The 21,467-nt window shown below is 34.4% G+C and overlaps 2 protein-coding genes across 2 annotated transcripts; one reads left to right on the top strand and one right to left on the bottom strand.

Annotated features, from left to right (window-relative positions):
- Positions 1 to 242: 242 nt before the first annotated feature.
- LOC144851521 (N-acetylated-alpha-linked acidic dipeptidase 2-like) lies at positions 243 to 6,095 on the bottom strand. The gene is made up of 17 exons (XM_078709030.1): positions 5,808 to 6,095; positions 5,462 to 5,618; positions 5,232 to 5,360; positions 4,617 to 4,745; positions 4,230 to 4,419; positions 4,028 to 4,118; positions 3,532 to 3,621; positions 3,358 to 3,443; positions 3,045 to 3,167; positions 2,720 to 2,802; positions 2,441 to 2,572; positions 2,231 to 2,316; positions 1,949 to 2,039; positions 1,596 to 1,848; positions 1,400 to 1,481; positions 589 to 681; positions 243 to 506 (listed from the first exon to the last, which is right to left on the bottom strand). Exons 1-17 carry the CDS (start codon positions 6,062 to 6,064, stop codon positions 311 to 313), a joined length of 2,268 nt encoding a protein of 755 aa, XP_078565156.1. The 5' UTR covers positions 6,065 to 6,095; the 3' UTR covers positions 243 to 310.
- A 1,739-nt stretch (positions 6,096 to 7,834) lies between these two features.
- LOC144851567 (putative N-acetylated-alpha-linked acidic dipeptidase) lies at positions 7,835 to 21,393 on the top strand. Its single transcript, XM_078709092.1, has 17 exons — positions 7,835 to 8,450; positions 9,346 to 9,514; positions 11,483 to 11,614; positions 13,529 to 13,657; positions 14,122 to 14,296; positions 14,415 to 14,505; positions 14,721 to 14,810; positions 16,502 to 16,587; positions 16,745 to 16,864; positions 17,417 to 17,499; positions 17,974 to 18,102; positions 18,423 to 18,505; positions 18,774 to 18,864; positions 19,016 to 19,259; positions 19,693 to 19,771; positions 19,874 to 19,972; positions 20,135 to 21,393. Exons 1-17 carry the CDS (start codon positions 7,984 to 7,986, stop codon positions 20,337 to 20,339), a joined length of 2,472 nt encoding a protein of 823 aa, XP_078565218.1. The 5' UTR covers positions 7,835 to 7,983; the 3' UTR covers positions 20,340 to 21,393.
- The last annotated feature ends 74 nt before the right edge of the window (positions 21,394 to 21,467 follow it).

Raw genomic sequence — 21,467 nt, forward strand, 5'->3', positions numbered from 1 at the left:
TTTTATCCAATCAGAATCAAGTGTAATGCTTTAAAGTTTTTTTTAGTATTACCATGATGGTAGGTTATATACGCTATACATAATATAAAATTGATTTAGTACGACATTAATAGGTGTAAGGTCGATGTTTAAGACCAGATATTTTGATTGAAGTTGCCGACTTTTATTTCAGTATCCATAATTATAATATACCAACATATATCTTAATTAAGAAAAAGCTGTTGCTATAAAAATGTTAGATAGTACACATTTATGTGCGCACTTATACCAGTATATTTCAATGTTGTTAATTACAACTTGGCAATCGATCCTAGTATTCAGTGACGTCTTTAAGAGTACTGGCAGCTGATTGGATCATAAAGGCTACCACTGCCATATGTTCACGTACTGCGTCCCATCTGCCATCTTGGTCTGGGTCTTCGTCGATGCGGTAAAGACCGTCAAGGAGGCCCGGGAACGCGTCGCCTGCATAGTAGTTCTTGCTACTCGGAGCAAAGACAACGTGCCTAGGAAAAAAATGAAATAAAATCAAACCATATTTTGTTTAGTACCGTAATTTGTCAGCGAAAAACGTTTGGAAAAACTTACTTTAGAAACTTTCGATCAGGTAAACCAAGTGGGTCTATGAACGCCCTCTCGAATAACATCAGTTGATCATTCACTTTTCGAACTGAAAGAATACTGTGAAAGTAAAAAGCAATTCAATTTGAAATATTCGAAAATGTAAATTGAGAAAGGGAACATATCGGTGGTACTTCTTCTCCTTGTATCATGTCTGGTTGCAGATGTTTTGATAATGATCTTTGCTCTCCGGAGTTCCCTGTTGGTTTGAATGAACTTACTTATATAATAATAATATAATATAACAATATCATATCATATCAAACATATCCACTAAAAGTGCTCAAGGCGCTAATTACAACACTGTTTATACTTCATTAATACCATATGCCTCAGCAAAAAGGTATGATTTTAATGATTTTTTAAAAGAATTAATAGTATGGCAATGCCTAATCCATTCAGGAATGTCATTCCACAGCCTTATAGTAAGGCAATCTAGCAGGATGCTGAGCTCTGGGGATAAAATGCTTTATCTGTGGCTGCGACACGATCAGCCTCTCTCAACAGACAGAATACATAATATAAATAGTAGTACAGTACTGTTGGTATTTGTCGCAGCCAGACATAAGATCAAAGGACTGTTACTAGATCAGTGTTCTGTTGTTAAATTACCTTGCTTATAGCAAGGTAATAACAACCCTGATTTATAGCACTGTAAAATGAGATACCTCCTTCCTTTCATTAAAATGACATTAAAAATGTTCCATCATATATATTTGTCTCGTCGATAATTCAACTTTTAAAACTTGAGTTTTTTATTGACAACTTAAATACTCACTCTGACAAGTCCATGTCCTTAATGTTTGCGTGAAAATCTGTGGCTACATTGGTAAGATTATCGACTGCTGAAAACATGGCATCTATAAAAAAAAGAATAGCAGAGTATATTTTTTAATTAAGATTGTATTCGAGCTTGCAGACTGTTGTCGACGTGAATTTATGAAAATATTTTAGCGTATGTTCTTTTTTCTTACCAAATGTAATTCCATGCTTATTCATGTTATCTCCGTACAAACTTTGAATAGAATTGATTGATCTACGAATCTCTTTTACATAATCCACACAGTCTATTGGCAAGATAGTGGTGTCTGCGAAATCGCGCGCAACCTCTGTCCACACACGCGCTACTGCCTGGTGACGTTTGAAGTCCCAGTCCAGGAACGATTTGACGAGATAAAACGTTTCGTAGACGGAATGATACACTGGATACGACGATAATGACAGCCTCTTTTAAATATAAAAACAACAGAATATATGACATTAAAACTGGAAAGAAAAAATGTACTATGACATTACTTGAAAATTGATTATAGATACATATACATACGCGATCAAATATCCAAAAAATGTCGGTTCCGGGAATTCCAATCCGGTACATAAAAGGAGCAAAATCGCTTCCAGATCCCAAATAACCTATACTGTGATCAAGAATAAAACAAGAAACGACATGAATTGATGACGTAATCTGGTAGATTAAAAATGTGTAACTTCATACTGTGAAACTTCTCCTTAAATGGTTTTAACACTACAGTCAAGACGTATTCTGGGGACACCCCTGCTATGCCCGAAGGTGTCCTCTTATATAGGCCTAGGGTTCGACTGTACTTACTATGGAAGCGTCGGTTCATCGTAATCTGCGTTGCGTTTTAGCCAGAGATCAAATGTTGACGAAAAACCATCGTCTGGGGATGGTACCTACGTAGATTTGGAAAAATAAATTCTTCATCATCAACATATTTTCTATTTATGTTCTTTCTTTCTTTTGCGTTTGAAGCAACGCGTTTTGTAAAAAATAAACGGATTGTAGGCTAAGTAGTACCTTCTTTGCAGCATTAAACAGTGCTTTCTTGAGTGATGGGCTTGATTTCATTTGGAGAGTGTAGTTACCAGTTACTGCTGAATCAACGTTGATATAGACCACGCCTCTTTCGGCTAACACTCGCTGAAAATCCTGAAAACAAACAACAACATTCTCAGAAAAACAATTTTGAAACAATTTTAATGGCAATGAACTACAGCGTTGTGGTTCTCATGGATTGTAATGTATGTAATACTTTTGTAAGATATACTGTATCGAATGATTCCTGTAGTATTATACCTCAACATATTCAGTTGAGCCAAGTAGGCCGTATTCTTCCGCGGCCCAACTGCAGAAAATTATAGAGCGCCTTGGTCGCCAGTCTGAAAAATAGAAAAATGAGATTGTCTCTTTAACCATTACAGCACTTCAGGTGTAAAGAAGATAAGAACGACATGTATAACTAGCACAGTGGAGGAACCTTGTCGTATCTGAGGACTGTTTCTTAGTTTTGGTAACTTTATTACATGTCTTTGGTGATCGTCTATTATCTTGCCAATCTACATCTGGAGCACCGCCACCACCATCACTAACCAACGCGCGTTATGAATCAAACTATACTAACCACCGGTTTTAAGAAGGTTTCCAAAAGCACTGGTGACCTCCATCATAGCTGCGCTGCCACTCGATGGATCGATAGCTCCATAAACCCATGCATCCCGATGGTTTCCGAGAATGACGTAACGATCTTAAAACAAGAAACAACAACTGAACATGCCATTTATTTTTTACTTATTTAATTTTAAAAGATAAATGTGTTTGAACAGCTTTAGTAGAATCGTTTCATCTTATCTTATCCTTAACTGATAACATATGTTTAATAAATTATTGACAATGTAAAATGTTAGATTAGTCATCTTAATTCCCATTACGTTTACCTGGTTCAACGCTTCCTTTGATCATGCCGACAACATTATACACCGTTCGAACTTCCTTCTTTGATAACACTTTCAATTTAATTTTTCTGTAATAGAATTTAGACAAAAACAATTTCTTTAGCATGCAAACATAACATGGTAAAATGAGTTTTTAGTGTAAATTTATGAATCTACCTATTTGGATTTTTGAAAGTTTGCCCAAACTTGTAGGTGACATTTAATTTCCCTCTCCATTCTTCGGGAACATCGTCCCCATCAAGTTCCCTGTAAAAAAAAAAGAAACTCTTAGAAGAGTGGTGTGAACAACTTATAGAAATACTTCAAAAGCCTAGTTTTACAAACTTTTCCAAAGTTTTCTGGTGTAGAGACCATATTGACAAACTCTTACAAAGCAAAAAACTTGTTCGCAAACTCGAGCAAATTCTAAGTTTGTCAAGAAAAACTTTGTGCTGGTGTTGACCAGTTGACAAACTTTGGCAAACTGAAGAAAACAAGTTTGCAGAATTCGAAACTGGCAAACATTTTTGTTCGTAAACTCGAGTACATTTTTAGTTGAGTAAACTTTGACAAAAAAAAAGAACAATAGTTTACAGAATTCTACACTGCAGCATTAATATAGCTTTCAGTAAATCCGTACGACTGCATAGTACAAAATAATAAGTGTACGTACCGTAGAAGTTTTTCAGCATCGTCATATCCTATCGGGTGTACTGGTATTTTAGTCAATGCTGTCTTCTCGTCCGATAATCGGTACGCGTAATCTAGGAATACAAATTACAAGTTGTGTTTTCTAATGTAAAGCTGACAGAATATGGTAATTACACAAACGTGTATGGTATGGTATGTGATTGTAGTAAGTTTAGTAAACATACCGTTAGCTGGAAACCCGGGAGTCAATGGGTCACCCTTTGCGTCACTAACGAACACGTTTCCACGTTGTGCACCTGAGCCTGGTAGCCACCAATCGTTAGGGTAAACGTCCTTCGCTTCCTCTGATGCGTAATCGTCTGGGTCGGAGTAGAGGATTACCCCTTTAGCTCCAGCTGCTTCAGCATGCTGGACCTGAGTCGAAGATGTGTATATAGTTGAAATATATCACCTCATTGAGAACTTATTTCTCCAGAATTGACTTTTGGTTGAATAGATTAGGTTTAGTAAATTACCAGTTTAAGTTTCCGTCGGAAATTTATACTGCAATTATAAAAACCGACTTAATGACAATGGAGTAGGTGTATTTGGTAACAAATTAATTAGTTTACCTTGCTTCCTCTGAATATCTTTCCATATCTAGCGATTACCAGTTTGCCTTTAAGGTCTATATTTGTATGATTCTTCTCCAAGTATTCAAAGTCTTCGGCTCTTGCGTAGTTTACGTAAACGAGATCACCCTGTAGCAAAATGGAATAATCCGTCAAAGGCAGACACATAAATTGTGTATATTTTATTAGAATATTGCTTTATTTTTTCAAAATGCAGGTAGAAAATATTTTTAAAATATCAATATCTATGCATTTGTGTTTAACTCTGTGTTTTCTTATGTCTACACTAGATAAACTAACTTTAGTTTGCAAACTTCAGCAAACTTGGATCGTGGAAGAAACTTTTCCAAAGTTTGCTAGTGTAATCCAGTTGACAACCTTCTGCAAACTGCAGGAAACTAGTTGACAGAAGGTAACAACAAAGCCTGTATATAGTAAATAATGTTAGATCAGACACCACAAACTTATTGAAACAGTGGCAAACACAATGTTGGTAAACTGTCCTAGTGTGGACATGAAGAAGGCTTAATTCATATTGGCAATTGTGTTTGTGTTATGGTATAGTGTTTTTGGTAATACGGGAATGAAGTAGGCCTATAACCGGTTGATACTAACCTCGACTGTACCTTGAGCAGAATAGGCGTTGAAAGGTGGTACTATGTCAGGGTTGTCATCTTCAGGCCTCAATACATCCTCATGCTCTCGCGTACGGAAAATCTCGACATCATTTTCCAGAATCGACACCTAAGATTTGAACAAATTGAACAATTACGTATTATTTCAACCATGGAGGGATCTAATTAATCGATGACTAAATATATTAAAATATTCAAATTTCAACCTACCATATTTGGATTGTCTGTATCGGGGTATGACAAGTAGACATTGTAAGGAACTAGCTTGGCGTTGTCCATTCCTTGTTCAATCCATTTATCCCGAACATATTCCGCATTCTCCTTCTCTGCTGGTGTCCCAGCAAGATGAGGTCGGGAAGAGAAATATCTATAACATCGAAAGGAAAAGAATCCATCAGTGTTTTATTTTGCTGCTCCTATCTAGGTGACTGTCAATAATCAGTTAATATATACCTAGTGACAGCTGCGGAATCGGGGTACAATTACCAGGGAGATGTGAAATATTTATTTTACATCTCCCTGCAATTATTGGCGATAAAAGAAAAACGCAACCCACTTTAGATATTCTTCGATATTTTCAGCAACTATCGAATTCATCAACTTGTCTGAGACCCAGTCAGCGTCATTCCCGCCATCGCCATACTCGATACACTCTGGGCTACGTAAAGTTTCAGGAAAAGTTAAGAACGCAAAGAGCAAACCAATCCCTAGGCCCAGAAGTCCTACACATGCAAACATAAGATAAAGATTTCGCCTGCCATAACGAGATTTTCCCGTTGAGTTGTTAGATTCTGAAGCAAAAGCTTCAGACATGTTGTGATAATGTAGCTCTACTTAAATTATATTGTTATACAGTAGCAGCAGTAGCAGGTCAATATGAATCAATGTAAATCAACCTTTGAACCAATTATAAAAACATATTTGTTGTAGATGACATGTGTTGTGTTTACTGGAGATTTTGATTGAACTGTAAATATAATTTCTAGTTATAATCAGCTAATTGCTATTGATAGCATGAAGTGCATATCGATTATCTATATATAAGTAGTTAAATGTTCTTCTTCTTGTGGTCGCCCCCGCCAGTAGTGCACTCAGCCTTAAAAAAAGCTTAAGCCTTGTCTACACTATCAAACTTTATGTGACAAAAAATGTGATATGCCCATATATGGACATGATGTACCATATTTTGATTATCACTACCATATTTAGGCACATCACACTTTTTTTTGTCAAACTACTTTGAGAGTGTAGACAGAGCTTAAGGAATACTATTAGGTCACTGTTCTATTGTCTTTGGGCTAAATTTGATTGTGTATCAAATTAAATCCGAGATTGTGAGCCTTCGATTTGCGACCATTTAATACATCGCACATTGTCTCATTGGTCGTTAATCTATTAATATAAAACGCCAAAACCTCTTATGTCGTCCCCGCATGCTCAGAATGAATTACATGACGTAACTAGTTCATATGTCCTAGGTCGTCCTAAATCAAAAGCTACCTTGTACCTAAGTACTTGGTTAAACATTCCATGATATAGTGTGTCGTGCATTTACGTTTTATTTAAGTTGTACGTATATATTAGTAATAGACGGTACGTATCGTGGATATTATAAGTGAAATACGTGTATGACGTGTGTTTGACGCAATCAAGTCGTATTTGGTCTATCGATATTTTGCGTCAGAAAGAGCAAATTACGTCAATATTTTTAAGTTTATATGCATAAGTATACGACGTCGGTCGTGCCTTACAATGAGGCTTCATGTCATCACTGAAATGTAACCGTCTCATCGCAAAAAAATGATTAAATGATCTAACGATACGTCAACTGATGTTGAGGAGATCACTCGGCCTTCAGTTGTTAATTCCAATTATATTTTAAAAGAGCATACTTAACCGTGCATTTATGTTTTATGAATTAACACATTTTGAAACGACAAGAAGTAGGTCAAGCTATACAGCATATGTACACATTTACAGACCAGCACATGTATGCCTAACATAACATACTGTTTCAAACCCAAGAATTGGTGTTTATGACTATAACATTACATGCGTTTGTATTTGCGTCGCCTTTGTCATAAACGCGTTTCCAACCGTGTGGTGCGTCAGTTCTTTCATTTTTATATATGCACTGGTTCTTACTTGTGTTGACCTTTTATGTTATGGAAATCATAGGATATATGATAGCCAAAAGGACTTTCACTTTATGTTACCACTGGGGGTCATTTTGCTGTTTAATTTTTCCTAGGCCTATTATATTAACAATATGCCATATTGCAATTTATTTTAAGTTATTAATTGAAATATGATTGAGAGGCAATTATTAATAACGCAAGCATTTGGATGACTTCACTTATATTCACCAAATACGATAAATTTACGTGTTTTAGTCTTGCTATGAAAGATAAGTTTATTTTTAACACTACATTGATACTCATAGCGCGATCGACATAGTGAATCATATCGTCTGCTAAAACGGTTGTCTGCCTGACACGTCCTCGTCCAATCAGAGCGCTCGAATACTACTCCCAAATACCCTTCATCTGGTCTCTTCTGAGTATTATTGGAGAATTAAATCATTTGAGAAGCATGTATATTGTAGCCTACTACTAGATATGATATTAGCGTAGAGTTTATTTGTGTGTTCTAATCTGAAAACTGTAATAATAAATTGTGTATGTTTTAAAATTGATACTTTGTCCTACAGTTGATTATAAAACTTGAACAAAATGACGAAGGAAGATGTGCCCGTAGCGAACGATAAAATGGACAAACCGGAGAAAACTGTGAAAGTGAAGCATCTACCTACAAAGGAGAACAAGAAAAACAAGAAAACTCAGCAAAATAAGTTGCTAAATGGATCGAATAATGTCTGCCGATTACGGCCAACTAACTTTTTGTTGGGATTGTTCATCGTTGGAGTCACTTGCATTGTTATTGGGTTTGGTTTAGGATACGTGACTGCACCCAAGCCGCTACCCCCATTGTATCTAAATGTCCCTTGTCCCACGTTAGAAATGATGCCTACACCGATACCAAAACTAGCGGAGACGGCGACTCCTACAAATACGCCTACTACTACCCCGACTCCGCCGCCGACAACCACACCGCCACCGGTAACCACAGAAGAGCCTAGGGATATAACTGGTGAATTGATCGATTTAATCAAAGCAGACAATATCAAGGATATATTTCAGTAAGTACATTATTGCAGATGATATCAATAGATACATCAACAGTCTCTATAAGTCGTAGACAGTCCGCTGGTCAGTTAATCACATTTAGTTTAAAATTACAATTTTTCAATTAATGTGTAATACCCGCTGTAAAATAACAAATGTTATCAAATACCTGTCACGAATGACGGAATTTATCATAGATCGCTCGCGTATAATATTAACATTTTAAACAAAATTATTTTAAAATAACTTAATGTATTATATATTCATTCGTTCACTTTATACACCCACTTGTTTTTCCCCCGTTCCACCTAGTTGGACAGATTACGTAATAGTATTTGAATTGTCCACATGCATTTTGCATTATGAGCGTGTCTGTAATGAGAAACATTGTGTACTTAAAGCTCTGTCTACACTATCAAACTTTATTTGACAAAAAAATTGATGTACCCAAATATGATAGAGATGTGCTTAAATACGGTAGTGATATGACATCATCGTGCTAATATGGGCACATCACATTTTTTGTCACATAAAGTTTGATAGTGTAGACAGAGCTTTAGCCATTTAGACACCAAAAGTTCCCACAAAGATCATGTTGGTTATAATGGAACTGGAAGACATGGCTGTGTGTGAACCATACTCGTTTTAAAAGATGTACTATGTTCTTTAAAGTGTACACTTTTGTGTACACTGGACATACAGTCTTATAATAGTCCCGGACCGAGAAGAAGTGTTCTACCGCCGCCAGAACCATGGAGCGAGTGAGCCTCGAACCCTTGTCGATATTATATTATTGCTAGCTATGTAAAGTCACGGTTTACACATACAAATTAGCCATTGTTTTATATATATAGATATCAACAGTACATTTTCGTCATATCTGTAAAAGTACATCTTTTCTTAATTTAGACGACTAACCAGTGGAACGAGAAATCCAGGTACTTACACAGGAAAAGAAATTGCCGAGTGGATTCGCAATAACTGGGAAAACCAAGGTTTTGATTCGTCAAAAGTTCATTCCTATGACGTCACAATATCAAAGCCAAAGGTCGGCGTCGACGATAAATCTTCTAGTCGGGTAATGTCGGGCGTGCATTGTGTAGGCCTATAATTTTAGTATATAATGTAACGATTTATATAGCGCTTATACAATCAAAAGATTATCAAAAATAATTATGTAATTTATACTATTTTTCATTAATTGCATTCCATTGCTTTGTTTCTCAAAAAGATATCATCCTTTCGGACTTAATTTTGCTCCTTTTCCGTTTTCCTTTTTTTTTTTTGCTGCATAATTGTGAATAAACGTTTACTGTGCTATATATACAGCATACCAATCACCCGAACTATGATTATTGAATTTGAAATAATGATTGTACTTTAAGTTCGTTTGGTTACAAGAGAACAACCTAGTTCTGTCTAAACTAATTGGGTTGATCCTTGCATACAACAATAATGATTATTTTGGTGACACGGATTAATAATGGCGCGGCGGTTTTACGTCACAGACCTGACGACCAAATAAAAAAAGCAACACAAATTTCTAGGCCTTGTCATCATGAACTGTTTATCAAGTACCTAGTATTTACCTCGCCACCGGCTGTCCCGTGGGCCTCGCAGGACATGATTCATTTTAGTTAGGCCTACTGAATGTGTGCACAATATTTTCTCTTCAGTAAACTCAGCTTCATTATTTCTTTGTTGTAAACTTGATTGTTTTCATTTCTCTTGAGAATTTATGAAATTGAGTTTTCTTCTTTTCACGAGTCGAAGAATTAAAGAAAATGAGTCAATTTCGTCTTTAATTAAAATTAATTAAACATGTAATTTGGCTGTAAATAGTTGTGCAAGTGCTTATACGGATAAGGCATGTAACACTATATAATTAATATTTATTATATATTGAGAGAATTAAGCTTACCGACAGGGGAAATATATATGTATTATCTATAAATTCGACAGGATAGATTCCAAATCGCCCAATTATATATACTGAAATAATGTTCGTACATACTGCTTCGAAGTTGATTTCCAACTGTATATACCTAACTGGAAATTCATAATAAGATACAAGATCAGGTATTCTCAATGTACAAATTACGTCAGAGTAGGGCAAACAATAGATCACAAAAAGGATATTATGAATAAAAAAGAATAGATTCATACATAGACCAGCAAAGTTTGTGTTGGTCACATATAGGCACAATGCTTGATTCTCACTAGGACACAACGCAACGACGTAGGCGCAACGCAGATCCACTCGCTTGCGTTGCACGCACTTGCATTCTTGCGTTGCGTCTTGTTAAGCACCCAGGCTTCTCAGTTATTACCAGAAGTAACTTTTAACTATTTAACGAATTTAAAATAAGAAATTTTAAAAAAAGCAAAAAAAAAAGCAGGTGTTTATAAAAACAAAATAAATATGTTTATAATTTAGATTATTTTAAAAGATATAATTCAGCAAAACAGAGGATTTCTAAATTTGTATATGATAATAATCAAATGGAGTTCAGGTTTAAGTGTAGTGTGCCAAAGAATATACAAACCACCCTTATTCGAATAATCTCAATCCCCAGGGATTGTGATCAGTTTATACTATAAGTATATGCTCAATATTACAAAGTCACCAAACATCCTCTCCTAATCCTTCTAATCTGCTTTCATTTTCTCTTTTATTTTCTTGCTTTCTTCCGAAGTTTAATGAGATTGGGTCAGTCAAGAATGTCACGTGTTCTTGCCGCAATGTCACATGCTCAGTGTGCCACATTATCGTTATGTTAGGCTATGTCATAATGTTTTGTTTGAATATGTCCTCACTAATTTATCAAGTCAATAGTAAATTTTATTTCTCTTATAAATTCATAACAATAGAGTACAATAATGTTATTAACCAAAGAGAGTCAAGGTCCAACAAAGGAAAGCTTTTGAGAGGCAGCCCCTAAACTGAAAAAGAAAACAGGGGAACCGGAATCGGGACAATTTACTATGTATACTTATGTTTGCCGTTTTCATAATTAATATATATATATTTTTTTATAAATTATAGGTATCCCTTTGGTATGGGAATGATGAAGTATGGAAGTCGAGCGGAGAATCAATGCCGTCCGGCCTAACAGGTCTTGCAATTAACAGCGGTACACCTCCTTTTAACGCATACTCAGTATCTGGTGTCAAACAGGTTAGATCTGGTTTACTCTGATTTACTCTGGTTTAACCTCTGTCTACACTATCAAACTTTGTGTGACAAAAAAAATGTGATGTGCCCATATATGGACATGATGAGTCATATCACTACCATATTTGAGGATATCGCTACCATATTTGGGTACATCACACTTTTCTTGTCAAACTAGCTTTAGTTTATATTCAGAGGCCCTATTTAATTCCAATGAAATACACAACAAGTAAGAATACAGAAGAAAATACAAATAATAATTATAATAATACAGGATTACTTTAAGTCCAATAGTCAAGATAAAGGAATTATATTATTTGGGTACATCACTAGTTTGAAACTTTAGATGCGATCGCATTCTGGGAACGAAATATTACCATCGTAAAATCTAAAGTTCTGTCTACACTATCAAATTAGTTTGACAAAATATGTAGGATTTTCTCAAATATGGTAGTGATATGATGTTATCGTGTCCATATAATGGGCACATCACATAAGGTTTGATAGTGTAGACAGAGCTTAAGAATACGGTATGAATACGTTTTGAAAAAATGTTTTTAGTTTGTGGAAAATTTCATTCGATTTGTTAAAGATGTATTGTCCCCCAAAATCATGAAAAATAGGCCTAAAGATTTTTAAAATCGGACTTTGAATAGGCCATTTTGCAGTTTTAATGAAGTTGTTCACTTCCATAAGAAAAAAAACGGGGGAAAAAAATTATTTCACCTATAAAAAGACAAAATAAAAACTCATTGTCTTCCAGACAATTTGACCATTTTTTGCTTTAAATTACATTTTTCTTAGGTAAATAAAAAATTTTCAGACCCAATTTTTTGTGAGAGTGAATAACTATTATGTGACATTAAAATAACATATTCAACAAAAAAATTTAAAAAAATATTTTTTTAGAGGGACAATATATCTTTAAATAAAAAATATATTTAATTTTATCGTAAATTGTTGCATTTATAATATCTCGAAATTCAAAATTCAAATCGATTCAACGAACTTTATTATCTGGATTGACTTCAAAATGTATAATTGGAGTTTTGGTATTTAGTTTTCCATTCTCATAAATGAAGACAAATCGAAAACATTAATCCACCAACAATAATTAACTTTCTCCTGGTGGTAATCTCTTTCAGATTGAGGTAGAAAGAACAATCCATAAAATAAAATCAGTCCATTATTATTCACATACATTAATATCCTACGCCATAATTTATGATGATCGTATTCAACCTCTGCCTTTTAATAAAATCAAATGGGTTTTCAAACACGAGTTTCCTAGTAATGTATTTATAATTTTCATACAATTTATATAATGTGTTTAAAATTATACAACTGTTCCGTTTGAAATGTCACCCAACCATAAATATCCGCCATTTTATTGAAGTGTAATCACATTTATGCCATATAAGGACATAATTTTTATTTGCTTAGTTTTTACTACTCTGTACATAATCCACGTAATTGTTACCTGATTTTACAGTGTTTTTACCAGGATGAACATGGGTTTTATAGATTGTATTATCAACTATTCCGATATGTATAGTCCATTATTTTGATTTAGGGTATACAAAAATGTGATACATAGAAAAACGTAATGTATAATAATATAAAAACTAAAGTACTGTAAAATATCACACGTAACGTAAACCGTACGTAACGTAAGATTTGGTTAAGATTTTATATTTCACTTTTGTTCATGTATTTAGTTTTTTTTTTACAATTATTGCAACAGACATCTGGATAATAAATTAATTAATGCAATTATTATCGGAATTTTGTAAATTTAAAATCGAAAACAGTTAGAATACATTACCGGATAGGCCTACTATTATTCACTTCACTGATTTGGACTGAACGTTTAATGTCCAACAATTACTGGTTTCGTTTTACATACTTTATTAACAGGGAAATATTATGTACGTGAATTATGCACGAGAGGAAGATTTTAATTACATCCAGAGAAAATATGGAAATCGAATAAAGGAGAACACGATGTTTATAGCAAGATTAGGCAAAATATCTATCAGAGACAAGGTTGGTAATGTTGAGGACATAGAGGAACCAAAGTGGATCACGTTTGAGTTGTTAGAGTTGATTCTTTTGTTTGTATAATACATCTATGGTTGAATTAGATATAAAGGCCAGAATGTGTGAAAAGAAAAAAATATCTATCAGAGATAAGGTTGGTAATGTTGACCGTAGAGCAACCATAGTGGATCACTTTTGAGTTGTTAGAGTTGATTCTCTAGGCGTATGATAATACCTCTATGGTTGAGTTAGATATTTTAATATCGTTTAAAAACGGTAAATGGTTTCAGTGAAGATGATACATTTATGACGACCTGACAATTTCAGGGGTCAGGTCAGAATGGTGACCACTTCAGGTTTCTTAATCATCTAGCCTTATTATACGCAACTCCTCCTTTTACATAGAGATGACATTTTAGATCAGAGATGGATGTGAACCCTTTTAGTAATAGCATTTTTTTAAAACTCAGGTGAAGAATAGTGAAATAAACCGAGGTATCGGTCTAATACTGTACCAAGATTATGCCGAACACACAGAATATACCCCAGATGCTTACTGGCCTAACCCGTCGATTATCTCGAGGGAGACGTTGCTGTCTCCCGACTACGCTGGCGACCCCTCCACACCGGGACTACCCTCAATAGGTAAAGTGAAAATGTTTGTATCTATACTTTTAAAAAACGAAATTGGTTTATATAATCGCAATTATTTTTTTTAAAAAACATAGTATAATAATTGTGACCTTATTTATATGATATCTAGCCGGAGCATATCGTATTAATGATACGGACATTGAATTACCCAGAATTCCTTCAACAATAATAAGTGCAAAAGACGCAAAATATATTTTAAGGTAATTATTCTGCAGGTATAATTATGTACATTTCTAATTTTGTTAAATTTTGATTCCCACTTTGACGTAACAACATCGCAATTGATTTAACCAATCACGACGCGACGAACCATCCAAACTGTAGCTTGTGATTGGTCAGTTGTGTTGCGACCAAATAGCAACTAAACCTTAAGTTGACATTGATCATGAAAGTTTTATTTTTATTAATTTTATAGCCAAGTAAGTGGACCAAAAGTTCCCAAGTTCTTTAAAGGAGAGATGAGCGTTAAGTACCGTATTGGTCTGGGGTTTACTGAAAGTAGTTTGTAAGTATTGAATGACGTCACAGCACGTGTTCATCTTCGTCATCATCATTTTCAAAATAATCTTTATGATTTTTCATCTTCTTTTTATCAACTTCTTTATCATCATTTTCAGTATCTTTATCAACTTCTTTATCATCATCTTCAGTATCTTTATCAACTTCTTTATCATCATCTTCAGTATCTTTATTATTCTTTATTTCATATAAAACATCAAAAACATTAAACACCACCATGCCACAAGTTACCACTAGTGGCCAAAGGCCAGATTGTGGGTAACTTTTACATGCATGTACCTAGACTAATAAAAATATACAAAATTTGAAACATACAAAATAATAAATTATACAAAAATGAGTGAAGATCAGGCGTTAAGCAGGCGGATAAAATAAGGGATTGGACTGTTACTGAAACGGGCGATTCTGGATGGTAATTGTGAAATGTTATTACTATTACGGAGCAACCTCCCATGACTTTCAAACCGTGTCACCGGTAAAAGATCAGCAGAATGAACAGTCTCAGATATTCCCTTGGCAAATTTGAGACTGTGAGCTATTCTCCTATCAGTGAGGGATGAGATGTTACAGACCTTTAGAGCTTTGTCATACGAACTAAAATCCCTTCCCAATATGGTACGGCATGTTCTGCGTTGAACAGATTCTATAGAGTTGCTAAGCGATTTGGTTAAGCCAGGGTGCCATACGACATCGGCATATTCAAGGAGGGGTCTAATGTACCCACAGTAGACAGAGCATAGTTCATCAGGGTTGAAGTCAAATTTCTTTAGACTCCTTAAAATAAAAAGCTTCCTATTAGCCTTGAGGACAATATCCCCAATATGCTTATCCCATTTTAAGTTATTTTGTAACGTGACTCCAATTATTTTTTTATCATCATCTTCAGTATCTTTATCAACTTCTTTATCATCATTTTCAGTATCTTTATCATCATTTTTCAGTATCTTGATCACCATTTTCAGTATCTTTATCAACTTCTATTATCATTTTCAGTATCTTTATCACCATCTTCTTTATAATTTATTTGTGTTACAAACAATTAGGAATTTCAAATTTTACCAATAAATTAAAAAAAATGCCTCCGTTACGATTTTATAATTTATTCATAACACGATTAATTAAAGGGTCTTAAGCTCTGTCTACACCATCAAACTTTATGTGACAAAAAATGTTATACGCCCATATATAAACATGATGATCTCATATCACTACCATATTTGGGCACATCACACTTTTTTTGTCTAGTTTGGTGGTGTAGACAGAGCTTTATAATTGTTATTTTAAAATTTTACCTCTCCACTAAATCCCTTTTTTCCCAAGAATAATGTATGCTTACATTGTTAGTGACATTCTTAATTTCAAATAAATGTTATCTAATTAAAATAATGATTTGTTATTTAAAAAATGATTGATCCTAGAAACATGACAAATGTAATCAATGGAACACTCCATTACTTTCATCCTATTTATTAATTTAAAATGTGATGTGCCCATATATGGACATGATGTCATATCACTACCATATTTTGGGCACATCACACTATTTTCCAAACTAGTTTGATAGTGTAGGCAAAGCTTTATATTGCATAACTTAATATTGAAAGTGTTTTATGCAACCTGGATTTAATATACTTTACACATTTTGACAACTCTCTTGTTACTGACATGTTTTAATAGATTTGCCAAACTTGAAGTGAGAAATAGGTTAGAAGTGGCTACAATACAAAACGTGGTTGCTACCATAAAAGGAAGTATCGAACCAGGTGAGAGTAATATATATGTTGCAATCGATTTAATCTACCTAAAACATGTTTTTATTAATTATTTATGCGGTGCGTCAGAGGCCTACTTCATCCATGGATAAGATATCAATATTTTGAGCAAAATTTTGTTCAATTCCAAATAATTGCATTTCTTCAGATCGGTTCGTTGTGATTGGAGCCAATCGGGACGCATGGTTAAACGATGCGTCGACTAGCGGAAGCCGTACAGCAACCCTCTTAACAGTCTCACAAGCATTCGCAGACTTGGTGAAAACAGGTAAAACTAAAGCCTAGACATTAAATTATTGGCGCAAAATCACAGACGACAAATCACAGACGACAAAGTAATTGTTATCAATTGTGTGGAACTTAAGTCCTGTCTCTATTCCAGACTGCTGAATGTTTGTCATGTTTTGCTCAAGCCTACGAAAAATAGAATGAAAAAATTATACAATAACTTTTTATTTTGCCTTGATTGTTACCAAGAACATGTGTTTTCTAAAATTAAGCGTTGAGTACGTAACTAAAATATGTTAAATTGGTATTCTACTAGTCATTCATAAAAAAAATACGTTGACATTTGTAAGAATTCGGTTTCTCAATAAATATTGTTGAACAAGTGTAACACATTTTACAAATTTAGGTTGGGAGCACATCGATTAAGTGTACGTACGTGCGTAGTGGTGTGTGACAGAGTACGTGCTTGTACGACTTTAGGTACGTGGTCACAGTTGACCGATTTGCGCGCCTACAGTTCAGTCACGTATCACGTGGGATTTGGACCGTTCAAAATTTAATATTGTGTCATGTGGTCTTCTATTTTGATTAGGATGGAGACCGAGGAGAACAATCGTGTTTTGTAGCTGGGATGCTGAAATATACGGACAGATTGGATCTACAGAATTCACCGAAGTATGTTTAATAATTCAGTGATCTTTACTAGCCAAGCGATATCTTATTTAAAAAGTAGCAGCGTTGGTCACGTACGTCTGTTGCTGTCCTGGGCGACAACGTGCAAGCAAGTTTGGCTTGGCTTAGCTTTCATTCATAAGTGTTAAACAATTAATTTGGTTTTACAATTTCTTCAAAACAAAACTGCCTTGAACTTTATAATAACCTACAATATATATCACCCATATATAATTACATATTCATGTAGTTAAATGTTACTATAATATTGAATTAACTCACTCCACCACTGAACAGAAGATCGACTATAAGACTATAAAAAAGTTTTATATTCACAAAGAATAATGTGATATTGGAATCGTTGATGAAATACACTAACATTTTATCTTGAAGATTATGACCCATTTGTCCTTTCGATGTTGTAATTGACAACTTTTTTTTCTCTCTTAAAACTTACATTTTTGTTTTATTTTCTAGCAATTTCGGACTGTTTTGAATGACCGAGCTGTAACGTACATTAATATCAATTCTGTAAAAGGAAATTTTACGTTAGATGTTAGAGCCTCTCCTCTACTACGTGACGTCATATTTAACACTACTGAAAAGGTAATATTTGTTCAGTTTTCCGTTTACTTTGAACGAAATATTGAATAAGGTAATATACTTTCGTCGAGAAGATATTAAAACGTAAAGGATAAACGTATTGAAAATCGTAATAGAAAAACGTGATAGAATAAACGTGATGGAACAACATGATGAAAAAAGCGTAAATTGAAATACGTAATGGAAAAACTTGATGAACGTTATGGAAAAATGTAACGGAAAATCGCAATGGAAAAACTGTAATGAAAAAACGTAATGAAATGTTAGTATTTTTAAAATATCTTGTTTCTTGCTTATACATTTCTCATTTAATATTTTTTTAGATAAAAGATCCAGACGGTCTATATGACAACATATATGAGTTGTGGAATGATAGATTTTCAGATTCTTCAACAGGACTTCCTAAGTACGTAGTTTTAGAGACTTATAACTTAAAAGTTTAACAATTTAAGAGATTAGTTTTATTCCTTTTTGGCTTAACCACGTAAAATGCTTTAATTTTTATTGCGTCTGGTGCGTTTCATACTTATATGTATTGTAAGCTAAAAAACGGATAATAATATATATCTATATGAATGATTATGCCAGAATATGTCAGAATAGTATTTAGTTTAGAACAAGCACAATAACTATTTAAAGAAATGTAAACATATAACCTATATTTTAAACTATAGAATGAAGACACTGCGCGCCGATAATGACGTCAACACATTTGTTAACCGACTTGGTATACCGTCAATGGACGTCGCTTACGCCAATGATGATGTAAGTAAATATTAACATTTTCCGTAAAAAAACGTAAAACTACGGATCATTATTCAATTCAAATTACGTTACGTTTACTTATGGTATAACGTAAAACAATGACGTTACGTTATCAACACAGCATTACAAACCTAATACATTTCTGTTATAGTTTGCAGAGGTTCCCGTTTCACGAACGTTACACGACACGTTCAGTTACGTCAGTAAGTTTATTGACCCGACGTTTTCGCTTCATAAGACGTTAGCGGAGACGTTATGTGAACTAGTACGCGTTATTGCCGACTCCAGCCTTATTCCATTTGACGTCACAACATACGCACGACAGATTGAAGAAAATCTGGCAGTTCTTAGATCTAGGTATGGAGAGGAATTCTATGCACAAGGCGTGAAGATAGGTGAGTGCTTATTTGGAAGAGGAATACCCTGTTTGTCTTTCTGAAAGACCATTGACACACGTTTGCTTTAATATTTTGAATTCAAATAGCTGCAGACAATGTACGTGACAACATTCACATCCTTGCTAATGCCTGAATTGTGACAGGACATTTCGCCGACAGGACATTTCGCCGACAGAACAATTCGTCGAAAAAAACATTTTGCCGACAGACACTCGACCGACAAGACATTTTGCCGACAGACAATTGGCCGACCTTGAATTGAAAGTTATTTCTTTAACACATTAAACAAACTTTCTGTTTTTAGTCGCGTGGACGCGACTCTATAGTTCACTATGTCGGTCGGTCGGTCGGTCTGTCGGTCTGTCTGTCGGTCCGGTATCACTATGCGTTTTAGCACGCGACTTATGGCTGTTGGCCTTGTTTTTTTCAGAATATCTTCAGGAAAGTGTCGCTAATTTCAGCAAGGCAGCATCGGAGTTTCAAGAACAAATCACAGAACTGCCATTTAAGTAAGTACGTCAGACCAACCACCAAGCTACACTATCATGGTCATCATTTACACCAATTGTTGGCCTTTTGATAATAAATGTATTTATTTTACCTTTCTACAGCATTAGTGATATTCCATTACGAATCATAAACGATCAGCTACTCGGACTTGAACGAGCTATGACGTATCCGCGTGGGTTACCAGGGAGAGAACAGATTACGTAAGTGTTTATCTGGGTACACTCATCATTTTAATTTTGACGGTCAAATTTACCCAACAAAAGTTATAAATAATTGCATGGTCCACGAAGCCAAATTAAGCGGGTATATTAACTGAACTTGACGAGCCAACTGTTGCTTACAAGTTCTTTCTTTTTTTATAGGCACCTGATTTTGGGTTACCCTGACGATGGTAAGACGTCAAACAACGGTGGATTTCCTGGATTGAAAGACGCCCTGGCGGGTATTGAGGACGCTGAAGACATCCCAGCAAGGTGGCGCACCGTTAAGCATCACATGTCCGTCATTACGCACGTCATTAATTCTGCAACTGACATAATTCGTGATGTGACGTCATTCATGTTTTGAACAGACGATTGTTTTTAGGCCTATTTTGAACATTTTTCTGATGATGTATTGAAGCGAACTTTACTGCGAGTGTTATTTTGACTGAAAAATAGTAAAGTAATATTTGTAAGCATAAAGTTTCGCCGGCTGGCCGGGAAACTTACGGCGTTTACGCGACGTCATCAATAAGCCTCCGATCAGATGACCTGACGTCATTTTGGTCCGGTAGATTGAAACTGTGTTTTAAAATAATAATAAAAAAAATCACATTTTGTACAAATGTCTTTTACGTGACTCTGTTTTAATATATCTAGACTTTATTAGCTTAGAAATTAGATTTTAACGATGTTGAATTTGAAATTTTGATCGTTAATAATATGTTTATCCGTATTGCTACTTGTAGGAATTTACATTAAAAACAATAATATTATACATTTGCATACATCTGTAGAGAACATTTTCATATTGGTTTCTGTGTTGATATATGTGTGTAAAATTATTGAATACTATGTGAAAGATGAGTACTAATTACGCCTACGCACAATGTACCCTCATGTTATATGACTTTGTTATTCTAAAATTACTCATTTTCAACAAGAGTTTGCCTATTATTAAAGTTCTGTCTACACTATCAAACAAGTGTAATGTGCCTAAATATGGTAGGGATATGACCAAATATGGTAGTGATATGATATCAGCATGTCCATATATGGGCACATCATTTTTCACATAAAGTTTGATAGTGTAGACAGAGCTTTAGCTTTAGTGATCCAATTGGCAAACATTTTATAATAATATTAATATAATTTTGAATATTTCTGGCTATAAATTAAAAGTATAGGAAGTCATGCAAAAAATAATTGGTTCACATTCAATAAAACAGATAGTCCTGCTTTGTGGAATTATTGCCTCCGTTGCTAAATGTTAAATTAAATACTTGAATTTGAACGTTATCTGCCTAGCAATAAAGTTGTAAATATATTTGAATTTGAATTTGTACTAGTAATAATAATACACTGATTTTATAAATCGTTATACATTTTTGCTTTCTGCATTTTCGCATGTAGGATGAATAAACTGTGCATAGTGAACTTAGTTTTGTTGTAACTTTTATTCTGATTATTGTAACATTTAAGTTTAAAAACTAAT

Source organism: Antedon bifida, chromosome 9 (genome assembly GCF_963402885.1).
Source record: "Antedon bifida chromosome 9, ecAntBifi1.1, whole genome shotgun sequence".
NCBI lineage: Eukaryota > Metazoa > Echinodermata > Crinoidea > Comatulida > Antedonidae > Antedon > Antedon bifida.